This window comes from Ornithorhynchus anatinus, chromosome 2, assembly GCF_004115215.2.
Source record: "Ornithorhynchus anatinus isolate Pmale09 chromosome 2, mOrnAna1.pri.v4, whole genome shotgun sequence".
Lineage (NCBI taxonomy): Eukaryota > Metazoa > Chordata > Mammalia > Monotremata > Ornithorhynchidae > Ornithorhynchus > Ornithorhynchus anatinus.
The window spans coordinates 18899489-18922219 of record NC_041729.1 but is presented as its reverse complement, the minus strand read 5'-3'; the positions used below and the strand labels follow the sequence as shown (position 1 = coordinate 18922219).

Genomic DNA, 22731 nt, shown 5'->3' with positions numbered 1-22731 from the left:
TGTCCGATATGAAGAGGGAGGGCGTTCCAGGCCAGAGGCAGGACGTGGGCAAGAGGTCGGTGGCAAGAGAGACGAGATGGAGGTACGGTGAGAAGGTTAGCATTACAGGAGTGAAATGCGCAGGCTGGGTTGTAGTCAATCAGTTTTACCTGCTTGGCCCACACCACTCAACTCCTCAGAAACCTCCAAAGCCTCTCCATCTCCCTTTACAGCAAGCAGACTCCTTCCATTGCTTTCAAGGATCTTGGCCAGCTTACCTGTCCGCTGTCTTCACTTGCCACTTCCCAGTTTGCTCTCCCACTTCATCCTGAAATTCCCAACCCCATCAAAACTAAACTACAGCTATTCCCCATCTTCAAAACCCTCCTCAAATCCCCCTCCTCCAATTTCAGTTGCAACACCTCACACCCCCCCTTATCACATATGTATTTTATTTCTCTACTCAGCCCATTCATATTTTGTATTTATCTGTACCTACCGTCCGCTTGCTATCACTACAGTTTTTTTCTGTCTCTCAATTATAAATGCTTTGAAGGCAGTTGTATTCTAACACACTCTCCCAGGGACTTGGTACAGTACTCTGCATTCAGTTGTTGCTCAACAAATTCAACTGATTGACTATTATTCTGCTTCCTAGGAGCGGAATATGAATTTAACCATTCAGTACACACAATTACCATAAGCAGCTTTAATCGGCATGAAAGCAATACAGTTTTAACCTCTCTCAATCTCTCTACATACACCTAATTCTGGAAAACTTTTCTACTTAAACATGCTACCATGAATAACTCCAACACTCTCATCTGTTAAATCAGAAACCAAATGCCCAGGAGCTTGCCATTTTAATAAAGTGCAGTTTAGCATTTTTCTGCTATAAGATGGATGTCAGACTGGTTTACTCATTAATGCTCATTTTCTGGCTAAAGAAAAATGAAAAAAAAAATTATAACTACAACACAAGAGGCTCTCCCCTCAATTACACCTGTTTCTATCAATCTATCATATTTACTGAGCTCTGTGTGCAGAGCCCTGTACTAGCCAGGACTAGTAAAATACAGGGAGAGTAAAATACAGAGTTGGTAGACACATTCCCTGCCCACAGGGAGCTTACAGTTTTGGGGGGGGCGGGGCACAGACTTCAATATAAGTCATGGGTGTATACCCAAGTGTGGTGGAGTGAATATAAGGTACAAATCCAAGTGCAGGAAAGTTAAAACCAACTTTCACTTTAAAAAGGACAATAGCTTTGTAGTGAAACACTGTACGTTTCCTGTTAAATACCATTAAAAAAAAATTAAGTGCTTTCAATGTGCCAGGCAGTGTACTAAATGCTGGGGGTAGTTTAAAAACCAGTCAAGTTGGACAAAATCCATGTCCCACATGGGACTCACAATATGAATCCCCCTTTTGCAGATGAGTTAACAGGCTGCTTTTTTAATTGTGTGGGATTCTTTTTCTGGGGGGGGGAGGGTCTGCTGAAATTGGCAAAGTTCTGATCACAATAGCCCATATTATGATTCATACACCTTAACCCAGTTAATAACCTTTTCCATGATATATTCAAAACATTACATTTTATCATTAACCTAAGCACTCCTGGGAGTCAGGCTCCCAATCAAATATTTCACTTGAAGTAAAGCTTGCTCACAGACTACTGTATCTTGAATTTCCAACCTGCCTTTAAAAATAAAATCTTTAAGGATTAAACATGCATCCTGCGGGTTTACCTCTATAGAGTTTTAACCTAAGGAAAAAAAATGCAGAGGAAGTAATTTTACATGTTTATCTATTTGAACTATTAGTACCACACGATGCAAATTACCAGTGCACGGTAAAGCTACTCAATTGCTGAGGTTAATTTTACTACAATATACACAACCTCCGGGTGAAACAACTAAGTGGTCCCTGGTGATGCTACTGGCCACAAGTACAATACTGTTATTCCATCAAAGAAATTTCGTAACTAGATTCAACTTCTCCTGTCCGACTTGTATGTAAATAGAAAGCAGTTTACCAATACAACAGAGTTTTCAGTAGGATAGCCTGGCCCTTTTGGGGTAGCATTAATGAGATGCACAAAGTCAGCTCTACTGCCTACTATTACAATTTATGCATGGTGTGTAGAGAAGTGGCTACCTCCAAGGAACCTGGCATACAAAGTTACATTCTGCAAGCTTGCAAGCTTAATGAATCCACCAAAGTAGCTTCAGTTAGGTTAAAATGTCAGGTATATAGCAAGACAAAGCAAAAAAAATGATTTTGAATCTTACGGAATTAAGGTGGAAGAAAATGGTGTTTGTAAAATGGCTTCCAACAAAATGAAGGTACTGTCAAAAGCTAACTTCAGTATTATGAAAAGGGATTTTTCAACTGGTTTTACCCAACAGGGACTTGTGACAGCTAAGGATATGGCAGTTTCCATTTTTACCTCCCTTCTATTAATTTAATACTGCTGCAGAAAAATAAATCTATCTGATGTAAAAGTAACTGACTAGAAATCAAGAAGCAAAGAGTTCTACTCAATGCCAATACCTCACCTGATCCCTTCCTAGTTATAAACACTTCCATACCTTCTTTCACTCAACTCAAAAATAGGGTAGTGTGCAGTGTCCCAAAACCCTAGAAATTATATACAAAGTCAATTTAAAGTCTTATCATTACTTCTGAAATACTAAGGGTATAATCCCAACCCTTCTTTCCACTCAAATACACAGACACTTCCACACTTCTCAAAAACATTTTCTGTAAGTAAAACAGGATATCTACTGACATCTACAAACAAGACGAATTCAGACCCTTGGCCAGCTGACAAAACCGCCACTGAATTCACCCTGAAACCATTTCAATTTTATGACCCCTAAAGTTGTCCCTCACTGAAAATCAGAAGCAGTCTACTTAGAGATTGCAATGAGATGATCAGTTGGGTTTGGGGGAAGATAAGGCATGGTGAAACTGTATTTTATAGTTTCCAGGGGTAGGAGTGATTTCCCCAATTTTTTCCAATGTTAAATTTCAAAGAAAACAGACCTCCATCTACCCATTTGAACGTTCTATCTCCCCGTTAAATTCCAATCCTGCCAAATGCAAAAATTTGCTGAAACTATCAGATTCTAACTTGTCAAGTACACAGATGTCCTCTTCGCCTTCCTCTTAATGCTTTCTCTCTGCATTTCTCTGGTTTCTTAGCAACTATAGAGCATATACATACATACACACACACACACACACACACACACACAAAGCGAATAAGGAAACCCTTAATCTATGAGCAGTCTTTAATCTAGAACCAGCAATACTGACTCCTATCAATGCCAGAGTCAGTCAAGACAAGGGGTCCATTTTAAATGAACAGCCTATCCTGAAGGTCAGTGACCAAATTTGGGCAACAGTGGTACCATCCCTGCCGTCATCATTCTTGTCACCGGCAGGACAACAACTGTCACCTTGCTATTACCAGAAAGGGAAGGCAACTGGAATAGTCCCACAGCGTAGTCTATTTACAGATTATAATGAACCCGACATTAGCGTCCTATGATCCTCTCAAACACAGTATCGTTCCAGAGATATAAATAAATAAAACAAAGATACAGCAGTCCAGAACAATTTTTTGGTATTCCAGGAGCTGACATTCAGCATTTCTAGATCCATTAGAATTTTTGAACGTTTTTAAAAAGGCACTCTGTCAAAGTAACCATTTTCCCCTCAGGAAATGGGCTTCATGCCTCTATATGGTTGCAGATAGTGATTCACAAAGTTCTTGCCAATATTATAGAAAGTTAGAACACACAAAGACTGCAAGTGGGAATAATTGTTCATCTGACAGAGCTTTCAAAGCTTCTTGTCCTTCATCTTATGCAATGTTCTCAAGAAATCAATTTTTAAAGTAAAGGAGCATCTTTATACTTACAAAAGATATACAAGCTGCCAGCAACAAAATTCTAACTAATAAGTCTTCAAACTGTTCAATCACAAGCTCCAGTAATGTTTTTCCTGTAAGACAGCAAACACGTTATTACCAATAAAAATAACAATAACAACAAACTAGTAAATGTCATTATGAGATTTACCTTCTTCCGCTGGTAATTCTGCAAGATGTGTAGATTTTCCAGGAACATGCCACAAAGGGGAAAAAAAAGGAGAAACATTTTACCATTTGACCATTTATTCTGCATTTTTTTCAGAAAATGTTTCTGAACCGAAGTACCGTTACTTTTAAGCTTTAAACGCGATCCCTCTCTAGACTGTAAGCTCCTTGTGGACAGGGAACCCGTCTACCAACTGTTATGCTTTACTCTCCCGGGCGCTTAATACAGTGCTCTGCGCACAGTAAGCACTCAATGAACACCATTAACGATCATCCAGTTTTAAAGTGGATCATAATGAATATCTTAAACTGGCTTCTTAGCATAAAAATATTTTACAAGGTAACGACCATGGATTCGTGGCTCAGCGGCAACAGCCCGGGTTCGGTAGTCAGAGGTCGTGGGTTCTAACCCCGGCTCTGCCACTTGTCAACCTGTGTGACTCTGGGCCAGTCACTTCACTTCTCTGTGCCTCAGTCACTTCATCTGTAAAATGTGGATGAAGACTGGGAGCCCCTGATAACCTTGTATCTCCTCCGGCGCTTAGAACAGTGCTCGGCACAGGGTAAGGGCTTAACAAGTACCACCATCATTTTTATTATCTTCGTTTTACAACTGAACTCTCACGTCTGGACAGGAGCCCTAAAAAAACGGATGAATTTCAGCCAAGTCATCCCTCCTACCAGCTGGGTAACTTTGGGAGAGGCACGAAGTGGGTAGAAAGAGGGTCAGGGGCTTCCAAACTACAGTAATTCAGCCTCCTCTGAAATCGGGCGGGGGGTCGGAAGGTCGGGGTGCATCTCATAAAAACCTTTACCCCTGGTTGTGCAACCGAGCTGAATCCCTCCCGAACACATTTCTCTCTTTTGCGCATTTCATTTTGCTGGCATCCAAGCCAACTGGATCTGTACTTTAACAAGGGGGGGAAAGGGGGGCAAATGCGTGAAGGTCAAGGCTGCAAATAAAACGGGATTGCAGACGAACTGGAGTTTGGACGAAACGGCCTTTTTAAACAGCCGCCTGTTGGCACCGACCGGCCTTTCCTCCTCCCACCGAAGCCCCCTTCTCTCCAATGGCGAAGGGTGTAAGACCCCCCCCCCCCCCCCCACACACACACCCGGCCAGGGGCATCGGGGGTTGAGCCCGGCACGGAGGCGGCACTGAAACTGGGTGCAGAGGAGAGAGACCCACGAGGTGGAGTCCCCGTCAGCCATCTTCTCTCCCATATTCCGCCTTCTCCCCCGCCACAAACACACACCCAGGGTGAGGCCGGGCGATGAAAGAGACGGAGACGAGGGGTGGGAGGCTGCAGATCTGGGCTGGGGGGGGGGGAGAGAAGGGAGGAAGGGGCTCCCTTCTCTAGGGGCCCTCACCTTGGGGCGGGGGGGAGACGGGGGGAGGAGGGAAAGGGGTGACGAAGGGAAGGGTTGGCCCTTACCGTTGGAACCCCATCTCTCCTTGAGCTTCTTGACCTGCTCGAGGCTGAGCCCGGTGCTCTCGTTGACGCTGAAATGAGCCAACACCTCCTCCACGGTCTTTGTGTGTGCGTTCTCCATGACTGCGGCGCCCGGCCGGCCTGCCTCCTCCTGCTGCCGCCCCCCCCCCTCCTCTTCTTCTTCTTTCTCCTCCTCCTCTGGCCGGTCTCTTCCCCTTTCTCGCCTCAGCTCCGCGGCTGCCCCCTCCTCACACGCGCTACCAGCTGCCACAGCAGGAGCCGAGGCAGTGACTGGGCTGATTCCAGCTTCTTCCACCACCAGTACCACCTCCTCCTCCTCCTCCTCCTTCCGCTGAATCACCCCACGGCCTCCCCCCCTCCTCTAATTGTCACCGCCGCCCCGGGGGCCCCCGAGCCCGCCGCCCCGCCACGGCCTCCCCCTCGTCCTGCCTCCTCCCACCCCCCCTCCTCCTCCTCCTCGGGGCGGTTGCCTCGGCGACCAACCGCTCCAGGGGCAGTTTGGTCAACTCGTCGTCGTCCCCCCCCCTTTCTGCCACCAAAGCTCAAACCGACCCCAACTCCTGAGACGGATTAAATGCCCCGGCGGGGGTAAGTGGGAGCCAGGTGTATGGATGTGTGTGTTTGGGGGGTGGGGAGGGTCAGGCCGGTAGGCCGGGCGCGCTCACTCTTCCTCCCTCGCGAGAGCTTCCTTCCTTCCTTCCTTCCCTTCCTCCCTCCCTCCCTGGCGGCGGCGTTGGCGAACCAGGGAGTCGACTGCGGCGGCGGCGGCGGCCGGGAGGAGATTGAAGCGCCAAGCGCGGCGGCGACGGCGGCAGCGACGGCGACTTGAGGCGGAGGCTGCTCTAATAGCATTTATTCGGCGCTGCCTCCCCTCTCGCAGCCGCGGCATGTGGACGCCGCTCATTGGCCGAGAGGCACCAGCGCGGCGCGGGCGGCTCCGACCCGCCCCTCCCTCGCTCCCCCATCTCCCCCTCCCCCCTCCGTTCTTCCTCCTCTTCCCCCCGGCTCCTCCTCCTCCTTCTCCTCCTCCTCCTCCTCCTCCCCTCGCGCCGCGAGGCTGCCCCGGCCCTGCGGCCGCCCTCGGCCTACAGGATCCCAACGGCCCGCGCCACCCGCCCGCCATTCCGCGGTGGAGGGCTGAGGGGCCCGAGGGACCTGGAGGGGCGGGGGGCTGAAGGGCCTGAGGAGAGGGGGGCCTGAGGGGCGGTGGATTGAGAGGAGGGTGTCTGAGGAGAGGAGGGGCTGAGGGGCCTGAGGAGAGGGGGGTCTGAGGGGCCCGAGGAGAGGAGGGGCTGAGGGGACTGAGGAGAGGGGGGCCTGAGGAGAGATGGGGCCGAGGGGCCTGAGGAGGGGGGGGCTGAGGGGACTGAGGAGAGGGGGGGTCTGAGGGGCCTGAGGAGAGGAGGGGCAGAGAGACCTGAGGAGAGGGGGGTCTGTGGGGCCTGAGGAGAGGGGGGTCTGAGGGGCCTGAGGAGAGGAGGGGCTGAGGGGCCTGAGGAGAGGGGGGCCTGAGGGGCAGTGGGCTGAAGGGGCCTGAGGAGAGGGGGGCCTGAGAGCGGGAAGCCGTCCTTCGAGCCACAGAGGCTTTGTCCGGTGCTCGTCGTATGCCATCGCTCTCCACCGCACTCCGGTCACTGCCCTTATGGTTCCGACAGGGTTTAACAACCACCACAGTCACCGTGATTATTCCACACAAAAGGCTATACCGCAATTACTCTTCTTTTTCAACACAAAAGGCGGGGGAGGGGACGAGAGGGGCGAGATTGGAACTCAGAGGGGCAGAACCCGAGTTAGTTGGCGGTTTCCTTGGTCTTAGCCCTTTGTCCTTTCTCTAGACTTGAGTGGGATCCCTATCTACCGGGAAAAAGACGGGGAAATGAAACACTCCTTAGCCAAAGTCTGCCCCACGGGACACGACTGCATCTCCTTCCCCACTTACGGCACAGACTTTGGAACTGGAGTGGCAGTCGCCAAGGAACTCTCTGGCCTTCCTCTCTTCCTACTCGCCCGTACCATCTGACCTTTTGTTACGACAGAGGAGGTGAATACTGCTTGGGAAAGCACAGGAGTGGGACACGAGTCCCAGCCTTATTGCTAGCCAATGTGTGGCCTTGGGCAAATCACTTAACCTCTATGGGCCTCAGTTTCCTCATCTGTAAAATGGGGAGAAAATGGATTGTGAGTCTCGCTTGGAACAGGACTGTCCGATTTCATAACCTTGTCTCTACCCCAGCAGTTAGCCATAGTAAAAAAAATAACAAAAATGATATTAGGAGGACTCTTCTCACCCCACCAAAATCCTTCATATTTTGTGGCAGTCATTTGAGCACCTACTCTGTGCAGAGCACTGTTCCAAGCCCTTTCAAGGAAGTACAATAGGGTTAGTTCACAAAGTCTTTGTGAGTGATATGTCTATGGGAAGCAGCACGGTGTAGTGGATAGAGTTCGGGCCTGGGAGTCAGGAGGTCATGGGTCCTAACCCCAACTCTACCACTTGTCTGCTGTGTGGCCATGGGCAAGCCACTTCACTTCTCTGGGCCTCAGTTACCTTATCTGTAAAATGGGGATTGAGATTGTGAGCCCCTCAGGGGACAAGGGCTGGGTCCAACCTGATTTGCTTGGTACCCACCCTGGCGCTTAGTACAGTACCTGGCACATCATAAGCGCTAAACAAATACCATCATTATTATTTCAATTATATATACATACTACATCTCATAGCAAGCCCCTACCCAATTGCACATAAAGGACAAATTTCTCTCATGAATGAGGTGAAGCACATGCAATATGAGCACTTTATTGGCCAAAAAACTCCATGGATGCTGACTTAAAAAAAAAATGAGTTTCTATTTGGGTTTACTATACCACTTGTCTCCTTTAGACATTACAGATAGAAGTACTGGAACCCCCAAAAAGCAATAAGATCAGAATAAAGTACTTGGGGGTCATTTACCAACCCTACTGTTGGAAAAAAAGGATTAATGCTGTAGTGATAGGTTACATTGATTCTCTGTCACTTTAACTACAAGGTGATTTGAAGGGGGATGTTTTGCTCCAAATCACACACACTAGGTAGTGCATATTTTGTTCACCAAACTAAAGTTAGTCCCCAGACAAAGTCCAGTGGTTTCCATATATTTTAGGAATTCTCTGTAACCCGGGATTTGAAAGGAAGAGTAAACTAACTCTTCTTTCAGCAAGTAGAAGTAGAAAGTAGATTGTTATTGAAATGCATTTTGCCTCCCAGTCTGCCTGTGGACAATGCATAAAGCAGGGTGAGGTGAACTCAGCTGTCCCAACTGGACCAGCCTGAAGTCTTGAAGCGGATTAGTTCTTCCAGCAGATGCAGATAACACTGCAAGGCCCGGCTGAAAGGCTCAGAAACGTCATTTCATTTAGTTTAATTACTTCCAAGGAGTGGAACTTGGCACACAGTTGAGATCGGTACCTGGAAGAAGATCAAAAAAGAAAAACCTCACACAAAACAACAATTTTTTTTTCTTGTCTTTAGTGATTTATCAGAAGCAAGGTGGGGGCTGGTCAAGTCAGAATAGAAGCTTTCAAGAGTAGCATGTGATGGTTTCCCAGGGATCTTAAAGGTGGAAAGGGGCTCATGGTTCATTTTCCTGTAGCACATTTGTGTTAGTTCTTACCAACTCTCTTCTCCTTTTTTGGTTATTTCAGTATCTCCAGGAGTCCCTTTCGGAGAGTACTAAGCACACCTAGGCAGGACGGTCTACTCACCAATACTGATTTGTTCGTTAGACCTGGGTTCTGTTTTCACCTCTACCCTGTGACTCATAGGCCAAATCTGCCCAGGACAGGTGTATTTAAAAGAACATTCTTTTCCGCGTCTATCGCCTGGGGACAAACCAAAATTGTTTGTAGAATACGCTTTGGATAGAGGCAGAGTTGGCAGAACAATACATCGCTGGTCTTCTCCTGAGCCTGTTCTGGGAACTGTGATATCAGCAGGTCCCTATGATCAACAGACAAAATTTTGGTCTTTTCCAATTCCCAGCCTTGTCTAACTCCTGCTGCTCAGGGGTGGACGCAGGATATAAGCTCCAGCACTCCTAGGCAGCGACCGTCAAACAGGTTGACTGCAGGATCAATCTGGAAATACACTCAAGCGTACAATTACGTAGCCAAACAGCAAGTTCTGCACTGGCTCAAACAAATGGCTTTCAGCCACTGCAGAAAATTTTACAACCAAAAATGAGTTGTAAATCCCCATTTTGTTGGATTTAAAATGAAATTGTGACTCCTCATGCCCTTTCAAACGTGAGTTGGAGATTTTCATTTTCCTGTATGAATATTGCCGGATTATTATTGTATTATATTTTTGTATAAATAGTGTTGGAGAAGGATTTTGTGAATACCATGGACTGCCTGAAAAACAAACAAATGGATTTTGGAGCAAATTAAACCAAAGTGGTCTTTGGAAGGCCAAATGACTCGATTTAGATTAGCATATTTTGGACACAAAATCAGGAGGACTAATTCTCTGCAGAAGACACTAATGCTAGGAAAAGTAAGGGGAAAACGTGGAAAAAGACCAGCAGCTAGATGGATAGAGACCATAACGACAATAACGGAAGACCCGTTAGAAAGGTTGCGGATTATGGCAGAGGACAGGACGTTCTGGACAAAGTATATCCATGGAGGCGCTATGAATCGGTAATGACTCGAAAGCACATAATAATAAAAATGAGGCCTCTGCATGACCCTGGACAAAATCCTTTTCTGTCCTTTACCTTATTTTCCTCAGCTGGGATATGTGAGATAAGATCCTTCAAGTCTCACAGATATGTTTGGAGGATGTTAGATTTCTAAAAGCGAAGTTATGAAGCAGTTTGAACTTCTCCAAGATGGAGTATTTCAGTAGGCGAATGCTAATGTTGTTCCTGTTTCTCCCCTTTAAAGCTCCTGGGAATGCAAAAATATCCCTCCAGAGATGTGAAAGGGAAAATACATATCCTCCACCGCTTCTCCGATGCTCCTTTCAATTCTGTTTCTAATGAAGACTCGTCAATTGGTCAGGAGGCCTCTGTTCTCCTCTGGGCATCCCTTAACAAGTGGGCGTTAGTACTTCCTCTGAGAGAGTGAAAGAGCCAGAGCCTCTGAGCCCCTGGTGACTTGCTCTAGACTGGAGTTGCCCACAGGAGGATCTGGGCAGGGGAAAGTACTTCTGTTCACGAATGCCTATGGAGAGACAAGGCAGTTCCAGCCCCATCATGAATTACAGATCCAGATTCCTCTAGAAACAGAACCTGGAGGGGGTCCTGACAGGAGAAACTAAAGGTAAAGGAACAGAAATTGAGGACTTTTGTACTCCTGTTCTGCCAGGGCTTTGGGCTGGTGCACTTTTTAGTAATCTTAAAATTATATTTTCTAGTCTTTCCATGCATGTTTTTATGCCTCAGAAGAGTAATTCTGTTCTTCTTTTGTGGGAAGAATTAGTTTGCAACCCATATCCAGGGCAAAAACAGTGTTTCTCTACCATTGTTCCAAGTGTATAAGAAAAAAAACGCTTTGTTGATTAAAGAAGCTTTTAAAGGCTGAATACGACTCCAGTGTATTAATCCAGTGTACATGGGAAACAGTGTGTCCTAGTGAAATAGAGCATGAACCTAGGAGTCAGAAAGACCTGGGTTATAATTCTGGCTTTGCCACTTGTTTGTTGTGTGACCCTGGGCAAGTTACTTTGCTTCTTGGGGCTTCGGTTCCATCTTCTGTAAAATGGGGATTAATAATAATGATGGTATTTGTTAAGCGCTTACTATGTGCAGAGCACTGTTCTAAGCGCTGGGGTAGACACAGGGGAATCAGGTTGTCCCACGTGGGGCTCACAGACTTCATCCCCATTTTACAGATGAGGTAACTGAGGCACAGAGAAGTGAAGCGACTTGCCCACAGTCACATAGCTGGCAAGTGGCAGACCTGGAATTTGAACTCATGACCTCTGACTCCAAAGCCCGGGCTCTTTCCACTGAGCCACGGAAGACTGTGAGCCCCAAGAGGGATATGGACTATGTCCTACCCGATTTACTTGTATCTACCCTAGTGCTTAGTACAGTGCCTGGCACATAGTAAGCACTTAACAAATACTATTATTATTATTGCTATTATTAAGTCCCTGACTTGGATCAATCAAACAATCATATTTATTGAGTGCTTTCTATATGCAGAGCACCATACTAAACTCTTGGGAGAGAACAATTTATCAAACATATTACTGGCCACAAAGGGCGTACAGTCTAGAGGGGGAAACAGCAATTAAAATAAATTATGTAGCCAAACAGCAAGTTCTGCACTGAGGGGTTCTGAGGGTGGGATGAATATCAAGTGCTTAAAGGGAACAGATCCAAGCACAAGGGAGAGGAAGAGGAAGTAGTAAAAATGGATCACTCCTCTTATCCAGCTCAGGCCTCTCAGAGGGCATATCAAATGCCCTCTCAAATCCCCGGCAGATTTGGGTTACCCCATCTCTGAGGCACCGTAGGAGCTCTTTTCCTGCTGTTATGCTCCCTTCTGTGAAAGCTATCTCTCTTCTACTCTCAATGAATCCAGTAGTTAGCACTGTACTATTGGAATCGGTCAGTGGTATTTGTTAAATCCAGTAGTTAGCACTGTAGTAACTATTGGATTAGGGGCCGAGTCACCACTTTTTATCAGCTCTCCCATGGCCATACTCCTGTATGCCATGGAGGGCGTGCCCCTGGGCATGGACTAGGATGGTGGCCAATATGGGCCCTTAGGAATACCAGACAAAGAGACACATGCAATGTCACAGCAGGCATGAAGCGTAAGATGATGATGTCACATGTGCTATTTGGCATAAAAACACCTAGTTTACTGGAACAAAAGCCCCATTCTTCCAGAGTTGTGGCATTGCCCTCCCTGATGCATAAGTGCCATGCCAGTGCCATGGCGGTGGAAGACTGGGCATAATAGTTTAAAATTAAAATACTGGAGACAAAGATGTCTGACCATATCCATACCAGCCAAGGAAAAAAAACAGCTGAAAACTGGGTGGATCATCTCTTAACACTGACCTATGTAACCTCTTTAGACAGGGTTCTAGGAAGTCTTATGGCAACTCCTGTTATGCAGAGGGAAGAATCAATGTCCCCACCGCATTTATATACAAATCTTTAAATTATATATTACAAATTACTTATTTTGTTTATATTAATGTCTCTCTCCCTCTTCTGACTGTAAGCTTGTTAAAGGAAGGGAACATGTCTGCTAATTCTGTTGTACTCTCCCAAGCAAGTAGTACAATTAGCTCTGCACATAGGGAAGCAGCATGGCCTAAGGGAAAGAGCACAGTCCTGGAAATCAGGGGACCTGAGTTCTGATCCCTGCTCTGCCACTTGCCTGCTGAGTGACCTTGATCAAGTCACTTGACTTCTCTGTGCCTCAGGTCACCTGTAAAATAGAAATTCAATATCTGTTCTCCCTCCTCTTTAGACTGTGAGTCCCCTGTGGGACAGAGAATGATTTGATTACCTGATTATCTCGTATCTGCCCCAGCGCTTAGTGCAGTGCTTGGCACATAGTAACAAATACCACGATTATTAAACTTTGAGTAAATATATGGCAGAGTTGAGGCTAGGACGCAGGCCTCCTGACTCCCAGCTTCCTTCATTGTTCACTAGACTCTGCTGTCTCCCTAGGTTTCAGGCTCAATTTTCTAGAGACAGAAAAGTCTAGTGTTCCAAACCCACAAAGGTCCTTCGCTTCCTGAAATTACTGTTATTACAACGTTAGATCCAGCAGCTCAATCTTAAAAACAAGAACCCATAGAGCAATGCCATATGTAGAGCTGTGAATTGATTTTTTAAATTGTAGGTCCCTGATGGGATAATGTAGTTTAAATATAGAAACTGTTCCTCCCCACCCCCCACAGCCCTGAAGTCTGATTTCATGAAAACATGTTAAAAGTGGCTTTTCTCTCCCCCCACCTGCCCTTTAAGATGCACCTATCCAACAGGATGGTACTTAAAATATCAAGATGAAATGGCTGTGTAAGCACAGTCAAAAAATGAAGGGACTATATGTGATTTTAAGTTTAATGGAGTTAGTCTGACTGACTGCTTAATTCTCAGGTAGCCGAGTTGTACTGTAGTAGCAGCAGCCCCAGCAGCAGCAGAATTGCCGGTAGAGTTTCAGTCCGGCAGAGCCCCGAGGACCGTGACTGTGAAGGATAATCTTGCAGTGGACAGAATCCTAGAATAGGATCATTGTTCCCAAGCTTTCCAGTGGGCTCCCTCCCGTCCCAACAATCAGAAAAAGGCAGAGGAGTGTGGTGAGCTGGTTTTTGATTATCCTCCTGTGACATTTACCTCCCATAGTCATAAAAGGATGCTAGATTAGTTGCCCTTCCTATGACTTTGCAGTTTTCTCCAGATTCCTGAATAGGGAGAATCTTGTGTCTCCTCCCAGAAGTGTGTTTCACAAACCCCATTTGAACCAAGAGGAAATGATGCATTTTTTCCCCCCATCTAGCCTAAGCAATCTGCTAAAGCTAGGGCAATTTTCCTTCTCCATCACGCAACATCAACTTCCTCAGCTTCTTCTTTCTTTCAAGTTCTTCACTGGGATCTTCTCCTTCAAAGCCCTTTCCTACTCAGGCTCTTAGTTTTTGGCTTAGCTCCACCCCTCTTCCTTATCCCTCACTTCTTCCCTGCCTTCCACACAGCTTGGTGTGTCTCTCTTCTTGAATCTTGGGTTTTGACCCTCCTTTCATGTACTCCCATCTGATATGTGGTTGGAACAGCCTCCAACCTCTTTTCCTCTCTCTACTAAGAAGCTGGATTGTTTCTCTCTACTCTCCCGTGTGGACATTCCCTCCATGCCTCACTGACCATCTAACCCATTGCGAGATCTTGGATGAACCGTGGCACAAAATTACTGCCTACTGCCTCCTGTTCCAGCCTCTTGCCACCCAAAATGCAGCAGAGGTTACTTGAATAAATTCTTCTTCGGTCTTCAATCTAGACACTCAAATCTTTATGTCTCTCAGGTGGGTCTGCTTTGGGTGGATGGGGGATAGGGTGAAGTTGAGAATACAGCAGGCTCTCCATCTCATTCTTTGGCTGGAGATGTTTACAAACATTAGATGTTCTTCTTCTATGATTCATCAGGCAAGCACAGAGTGTCCTCTTTCTGGAATTCAGCCAATGGATTGCCTCCTCCCCCACCCCAAAAAATAAAAACAAATCTCTCACACAGAGCTGTGGTTTTAGTAAGTCGAAACTGTGATAGGTGTGTAGTTGAAATATCTTGGCCTTCATAATCTTTGCTCTAATGGAAAACTTAGCGATTAGTCTGGGAAGAGAATGGCTGTTAGTGATGTAAGCTTGCTGTGGGCAGGGAATATATCTACCAGCTCTGTTATAGAGTTCTCTCCCCAGATCTTAGTACACTGCTCTGGACACAATAAGTGTTAAATAAATACACTTGATTGATTAATGACTAGACTAGCAAAAACCCAAGTTGTATCACCATGGCTTTCAGGATACGAAGGGCACCAATCAATCAATAATATTAAGCCCAGTAATGACAATAATAATACTAGTGATATGCGTTAAGCACTAGTGTGCCAGGCACTGTTCTAAGTGCTGGGGAAGATACAAATTAATCAGATAAGACACAGTCTGTCTCACATGGGGCTCACAGACTAAACAGGAGGGAGAAGAGGAATTAAATCTCCACTTTACACTTGAGGAAACTGAAGCACAGAGAAGTTAAGTGACTTCCCTAAGGTCACATAATAGACAAGTGGCACAGCTGGGTTTAGAACCAGAATCTCCCACTTTCAGGTCTGTGCTCTTTCCACTAGGCACACTGCTTCTCTGTTCCCTGTTCCCTGTACACTATCCTGTACACTGCACTGTATTAAGCACTTGGGAGAGAACAGTAGACTAGAATTAAGCCATCCTCTACCTTGTAACTCTCACAGACTGAGGCCATTCTTTATTTAATTCATGTATAAAAACGTACCCATCAGCACAGCCTTTTACAATACATTGGAATCCCTCAAAGGAAGTGGGTTAGCCCAGCTGAAAGTACTGCATTTGAAATCCACCTCCATTTTCTGTCTTCCATCCACAATTGCTTCAATTTTTCCTTATGTCTTTAAATCCTTCTTCAGTGAGGATTTGAGGGGAAGATGAACCAAATATTTGCCTGTAAAGTAGTAGTAGTAATGGTAATAATGTTTTTTTTTGAGAACCTACTGAGGGCAATGCACTGTACTAAGCTGCTTGAAAAAGTACAACAGAAGCACAAAACACATTCCTTGAGCTCAAGGAGTTTACATTCTAATGTGGGGAGACAGTCATAAAAAATATTTACAAGCAAATTCCAAATATGCAAGATGCTAATCAAGAACCAAGAATCAAGAATTGGGGAAATTAATCTTCTAAAAAAAAATCTATAGGCCTTTATTATAAGGTTGACCAATGTGCTTCCTCCCTGAGGTCTAATAAATCATTAAAATGGACTAATCAAAATAGTCAAATGGCCCTAAAGAGTTGATTTGGCAGCTTAGCCCCACTTTTCCTCATCTCCCATTCCCTCCTGGGTCACCCTGGCTTGTTCCCTTTGTTCTCCCCACCCAGGCCCCCAGCATTTATGTATATATCTGTAATTTTATTTGTATTGATGTCTGTCTCCCCCTGCCTAGACTGTGAGCTTGTTGTGGGCAGGGAATGTCCCCTTTAATTGTTGTATTTTACTTTCTGAAGGGCTTAGTACAGTGCTCTGCACACAGTAAGCACTTAATAAATACAATTGAATGAATAAATGAATAATAATGTTGGTATTTGTTAAGCACTTACTATGTGCCGAGCACTGTTCTAAGCGCTGGGGTAGACACAGGGGAATCAGGATGTCCCACGTGGGGCTCACAGTCTTAATCCCCATTTGACAGATGAGGTAACTGAGGCACAGAGAAGTTAAGTGACTTGCCCACAGTCACACAGCTGACAAGTGGCAGAGCTGGGATTCAAACTCATGACCTCTGACTCCAAAGCCCGTGCTCTTTCCACTGAGTGCCACGCTGCCCCTCTGCCAAGTCCGCTAACTCTGCTCAATCAGTCAATCAATTGTATTTACTGAGAGCTTTGGACATTTGATATTCGACCCAACCCCAACCCCACAGCACTTATGTACATATCTTTGAATTATTTATTATACATTATTTATTCATATGAATGTCTGCCTCCCCCTCTAGTCTGTAAGTTCATTCTGGGCAGGGAACATGTCACTGGTACTCTCCCAAGTGCTAAGAAAAGTTCTTGGCACATACTAAGTGCTCAATAAATACCATTGATTGATTTATTGATTCATTCATTCACTCATATTTGAGTGCTTACTGTGTGCAAAGCACTGCACTAAACATTTGGAAGAGTACAATACAACAAGTGTACCGTGTTCATAGAATACAGTATAATAGAGTTGGTAGACCCGTTCCCTGCCCATGGTGAGCTTACAGTCTAGGGGGGGAAAGGTATTACTATAAATAATTTATGGATATGAAATCATAGTAATAATTGTGGCAATAATGATAATAATAATAATAATGGTATTTGTTAAGCCTTTACTATGTGCCAAGCACTGTTCTAAGTGCTGGGGTAGATACAGTGTAATCAGGTTGTCTCACTTGGGGTGCTCACTTTTAATCCCCATTTTGCAGATGAGGTAACTGAGGCACAGATAAGTTAAGTGACTTGCCCAAGGTCACACAGCAGACAAGTGGCAGGCCAGGATTAGAACCCACATCCTCTGACTCCCAAGCCCGGGCTCTTTCCATTAAGCCACACTGCTTCTCTGCTTCTGGACCATACACTGGGTATTGGTGAGAGGTTCTTTGAAGTATTTGGTACACTTACATAGATAGCCATAAATTTTATATTCATTTATTTTTATCTAGATGAATGTAGTTCTCCCCCTTTAGACTATAAGATCTTTCATTCAATTGTATTTATTGAGTGCTTACTAAGGAACGTGTCTGCCAATTCTGTTGTATATGACTCTCCCAAGCACTGAATACAGTGATCTGCACATAATAAGTACTCATAATAAGTACCATTGATGAAACTGAGAACTATTAGGGTGAAAGCGCTGTCAGCCTGCACAACCTTTCCTATCACTGTTGGGCAACTGCTGCTTCTTCTGGGCCTTCAGCCACAGCTCACCATAGCCTCGTTGTTACTATCCCAACTGCAGCTATGGATTAAATGATCATCATCATCAATGGTATTTACTGAGGGCTTACTATTCACAGAGTTCTGTACTAAGCGCTTGGCTATGCCAGTCTCCTCAATGAGCCTCAATCTCGCCTATCTCATTCATTCATTCAATCATTTTTATTGAGTGCTTACTCTGTGCATACTAAGATCTGGGGTAGATACAAGTGAATTAGGTTGGACAACGTTCCTGTCCTGCATGAGGCTTACCACCTCGTACCATCACGTACGAGGGAGAACAGATTTCTGCCCTGAAATCTGAAGAGTGCTACTGAAGGTCACCCCTGCCCAGATTTGATAAGGAGAGGTAAAAGTAAAAAAGTAAGTGAAGCAGCATGGCCTAATGAATAGAGCACGGGCCTGGGAGTCAGAGGACCTGGGTTCTAATCCCAACTCTGCCACTTGTCTGCTGTGCGACCTTGGGCAAGTCACTTCACTTCACTGGGTCTCAGCGACCTCATCTGTAATATGAGGATTAAGACTGAGAGCCCCACAAGGGACATGGACTGTGTCCAACCAGATTAGCTTGTATCTATCCCAGAGCGTGGTACAGTGCCTGGCACATAGCATTTAATGAATACCATAAAAAATAATAGTAATAATCTGAGAAGCTCCCCCTTTTACTGTAGCAGGGCCCTCCCCTCTGCCATCCCCAGGAACCTCGTTCTGCGGGCTGCCCTTCACCCTTATCTTTTCTACACAAAACACATGGGCTCTGATTTTGGCAAATCCCTCTATGGACCAATTATGCTGTTCTCTTTCTGCTTGACTAATGGAGTAGTGACACTGCAGGGGCAGGGGAGGGGAGGGGAAAAGGAAGGTGGGAGGTGCGTCTCACCCAAGGATTGTCTCTCAGCCTCCACGCATCCAGTTACAGATGAGACAGAAAGAGAGGAATCATGCCGCCCATCACCAAACTGCAGCCACCCCTGGGGTGAGTATGAGCAGTTGTTTAATTGACCTCAGAGTGAGTTGAGAATGAAACATGCCAAAGTACATTGAATTCACTGGAAATTGCAAAAGGAAGCTTTCACCAGCAGAATGCAGTGACCTGTGCAGGAGTCTTGCCAGGGCACTGGGATTAGCTGCTTCGCTTTAGCCAAAAAGGGCCTGAGGATTTTTATTTTTATTCATTTTCCATTACAACCACACAGCAACACAAACAAGCTGCCTAACAGTCTGAGCAACTGAAAGCCTTTTCCTGTACAATATACCGCCTTCATACCACACATCTTGCTGACATCATCTCAGCAAAGTTTAAAACCAAGAACTTGATCTCTTATCCACCAATGGCAAGGGGAAAAAGTTGTTATTATTATCCAACCACATGACTATGCAAGCTGAAAGGCAAATAGAGCAAGATGTGCCCATTATGCTGTAGAATAACAGCTCAATGAAGAGCAAACGGAATCTATGAAAAAACAACTAGACTCTTACAGTTCCAATATCTCACCAGTAGCAAGGGCTCAGAAGCTCAGCCTTGCAAAGAAGGTTGTTCCAAAAGAAACTGGACTTTGGACAAGTAACAATTCTGAAAGAACAACTCAACCTTGGAGCTACACTTCTGCAGGCTTCAAAGTGGCACCTAAAATCGTGTCCTGCAAACAGCAGACAAGCAATAGACACTACGTGAAGATATTGGCCATCATCATTGTTAGGATACCAGTAAGTAAAGGAGGGTTGGTGAAGATCTTTGGGCTGGTAAGATATTTGAAACTCTTCACAGCTCTTTTGCTGATGTTAAGTTAATAAGTTCTTTTAACCTTCCAGGGAGTCTCCTAATTTTACAGATGGGGAAATTGAAGCAAGTAGCTAATAATACCTTATTCTTCCCAACTCCACCACTTGTCTGCTGTGTGACTTTGGGCAAGTCTCTGCCACGGTCTGCTGTGTGACTTTGGGCCTCAGTTACTTCATCTGTAAAATGGGGATGAAGACTATGAGCCCCGCGTGGGACAACCTAATTACCTTGTATCCCCCAGTGCTTAGAACAGTGCTTTGCACATAGTAAGCGCTTAACAAATACCAAAAAAAGAAGTCACTTAACTTCTCTGTACTTAAGTTGCTTCACCTGAAAAATGGGGACTAAGACTATGAGCCCCATGTGGGACATGGCCTGTGTCCAACCTGATTAACTTGATTCTACCCCAGTGCTTAGTACATTGCCTGGAACATACTAAGTGCTTAATAAATATAATTAAAAAAAAGTTTGGTATCACCCACTTGCAGTTAGAAGGAAACAAAAGGCCAGAAGAAGTAGAAAAGTGAATTATTTGCAACTCCCGCCAGTGATTACAGGGTTTACTGCAGAGCAAAATATAAATTGGTTTATTTTTTGCCAGAGTACAGTAGTGTAGAAACCAAGCTCTAGTTCAGAACCCAGATTTTCTAGAGCATCAGGTTGCCGTGGAGCAGTTGGAAGAAGCAATAGGGGTGGAGCCAGCTAGTAACCCCTAAAACACTAGCCAGATTGGCTCATTTCCTGCATATTTCCCAATTCATGAAAATGCTGCTGCTTCTTCTTCCTTTCTCCATCAGAGAGGAAGCTATGGCTGCCTGTCAGACCCAGGCCAGATGGCCACATTATTAATAATAATAATAGTAATAATGGTATTTGTTAAGTCCTTACTATGTGACGAGCACTGTTCTAAGTGCTGGGGTAGATACGAAGTAATCATGTTGTCCCATGGGGGGCTCACAGTTTTAATCTCCATTTTACAGATGAGGTAATTGAGGCACAGAGAAGTTAAACCACTTGCCCAAGATCATCACAACAGACAAGCGGCGGAGCTGGGATTAGAACCCATGTCCTCTGACTCCCAAGCCTGTGCTTTTTCCACTAAGCCACGTTGCTTCCATTATTCTCCTTCTCCTGGGACTTTTGTAACATCCCTTATTCCCTCTAGACTGTAAGCTTGATGTAGGCAGGGAATGGGTCAATTCTGTTGTACTCTCCTAAGCATTTAGATCAATGTTCTGCATGCGGTAAGCCCTCAATAAGTACAATTGATTGATTGTTTCTTCCTCTGTCCCACAAAAGGACAACCTGTTCACCCCAGAAGTTAAGCGGCACTTACATCCTTCTGAAAGGGGTAGGGGGGCTGTGGGGCAGATGGCGTTCCTGCTGGAAACTACCATAGTAAGCTCCTTGAGGGCTGGGATCATGTCTTCCAACTGCATTATACTGCACCATCCCAGGCGTTTAATAAAGTGTTCTGCACACAGTAAGGTTTCAATAAATACTATCGACCTACTGAAATGAGCCCTGGCCTCCTTGCATTTTGTCTGAGCTCACTCTGCTAACCCGTTAATCCAATCACTTATCCTATCCTACTGTGATTCCTGGATCAGCTTCCTTGCTGACCTTCCTGCCTCCTTTCTCTACTCCACCAGTTCTTACTTCACTCTGCTGCCCGGATCATTTTTCTACAGAAACATTCAGGCCATTGCCCCACTCCTCAAGAAACTCCAGTGGTTGCCCATCAACCTCCGCATCAAACAGAAACTCCTCACCATTGGTTTTAAAGCCCTCAATCACTTTCCCCACTCTTACCTCACCTTGCTACTCTCCTACTACAACCCAGCCTGCACACTTCCCTCCTCAAATGCTAACCTTGTCACTGTACCTCCATCTCATCTAGCTTGCCACCAATCTCTCACCCACATCCTGCCTCTGGCCTGAAACGCCCTCCCTCCTCATGTCCAACAAACAATGGCTCTCCCTGCCTATATAGCTTATTGAAAGCTCATTGCCTCCAAGAGGCCTTTCCTGACAAAGCCCCCCTTTCCTCTTCTCCCACTCCCTTCTGTGTCATTGTGGCTTACTCCCTTTATTTATCCCCCCTCCCACTCCCACAGCCCTTATGTACATATCTGTCATTTATTTAGATTATTGCCTGCCTCTCCCACTGGACTGTAAGCTTGTTGTGGGCAGGGAATCAGTCTGTTTATTATTGTACTCTCCCAAGTGCTTAGTACAGTGCTCTGAACACAGTAAGCGCTCAATAAATATGATTGACTGACTGAGGTTGAGAGGGGTTCGGGGGCCATCTGCCTTCATTCACCCTGAGCCCTACTAGGTTGGCTTTGTGCCAACCCGATCTGGCCCCAGGGTCTTGAGTCTGCCAATGCCCGAAGGCTAGCGAGAGCCCAGGCAGGATTCCCCGCTTTAAAGCCTGATCTTGCTCCACTCAGCTCTAGCAGGTCAGGGAACTGTTTGGTTCCCCTAGATGGAGTTAGCTCTCATTAGGTCATAGGTTCTAAGCCCAGCTCTGCCACTTGTCTGCTAGGTGACCTTTGGCAAGCCACTTCACTTCTCTGTGCCTCATCTATAAAATGGGGATTAAGACTGTGAGCCCTGTGTGGGACAGGGACTATGTCCAATTTGATTTGCTTGTATACATCCCAGTGCTTAGTACAGAGCTTGGCACATAGAAAGCACTTAACAAGTACCATTATTATTATTATTATTACTATTGTATTATTATCGTATTGTACTCTCCCAAGAGTTTACTCCAGTGCTCTGTACACAGTAAGAATTTAATAAATACCATTAATTGATAAATATCATCAATTGATCATGTACTCTCTAATCTATGACTCTGTGAGTTTCAGTCTATGGTTTTTATCCACAATTTCCAGCTACAAATGTCCAAAGTCAGTACCGAGCAAGGTAAAATCAAATTAACTGGGGCTTGAGCCTAGCCTCCCCGCCACCCTCATCTGGTGACCCAATAAAGTACAAAGTGCCATCACAAAGGGACCAGACTCTCCCTCTTCACCCACTCAGATGCTCATGTGGAAGATTGTGTGGTGTGGAAAGACCCCTCTGGACTGTAAGCTCTATGTGGACAGGGATTGCACCTACCAATTCTATTGTACTGTTCTCTCCCAAGTGCTTAGTTCAGTCCTCTGCACATAGCAAGCACTAAAT

At 45.4% G+C, this 22731-nt stretch overlaps 2 protein-coding genes and 1 long non-coding RNA gene across 8 annotated transcripts in view; 1 reads left to right on the top strand and 2 right to left on the bottom strand.

Moving 5' to 3' along the window:
* The window catches only part of ATP2A2 (ATPase sarcoplasmic/endoplasmic reticulum Ca2+ transporting 2), a 68027-nt gene extending 62141 nt beyond the window's left edge, over positions 1–5886 (bottom strand). For 4 of the 5 annotated variants that reach the window (XR_003757037.1, XR_003757038.1, XM_029058797.1 and 1 more), the window contains exons 1-3: positions 5521–5638; positions 4068–4085; positions 3908–3990 (exon numbers count right to left, since the gene is read on the bottom strand). Coding sequence is in view for 3 of the 5 variants with exons in the window: in XM_029058797.1 (XP_028914630.1) it covers positions 3908–3990; positions 4068–4085; positions 5521–5638 (219 nt within the window). In the remaining 2 variants the exon portion in view is untranslated. Of the gene's footprint in view, positions 1–3907; positions 3991–4067; positions 4086–5520 lie in introns of all 5 variants that reach the window. The other variant, XM_029058796.2, reaches the window with a different exon arrangement.
* A 1230-nt stretch (positions 5887–7116) lies between these two features.
* Positions 7117–11104, top strand: LOC120638086. The gene is made up of 2 exons (XR_005659568.1): positions 7117–7579; positions 10465–11104. It is a non-coding gene; the product is annotated as an uncharacterized LOC120638086 (long non-coding RNA).
* IFT81 (intraflagellar transport 81) overlaps positions 8320–22731 on the bottom strand; it is a 130087-nt gene continuing 115675 nt past the window's right edge. Inside the window, exons 19-20 of one of the 2 annotated variants that reach the window (XR_005659553.1) lie at positions 15550–15735; positions 8320–8986 (exon numbers count right to left, since the gene is read on the bottom strand). Coding sequence is in view for 1 of the 2 variants with exons in the window: in XM_039910436.1 (XP_039766370.1) it covers positions 15697–15735 (39 nt within the window). In the remaining variant the exon portion in view is untranslated. Of the gene's footprint in view, positions 8987–15493; positions 15736–22731 lie in introns of those variants that run through there. The other variant, XM_039910436.1, reaches the window with a different exon arrangement.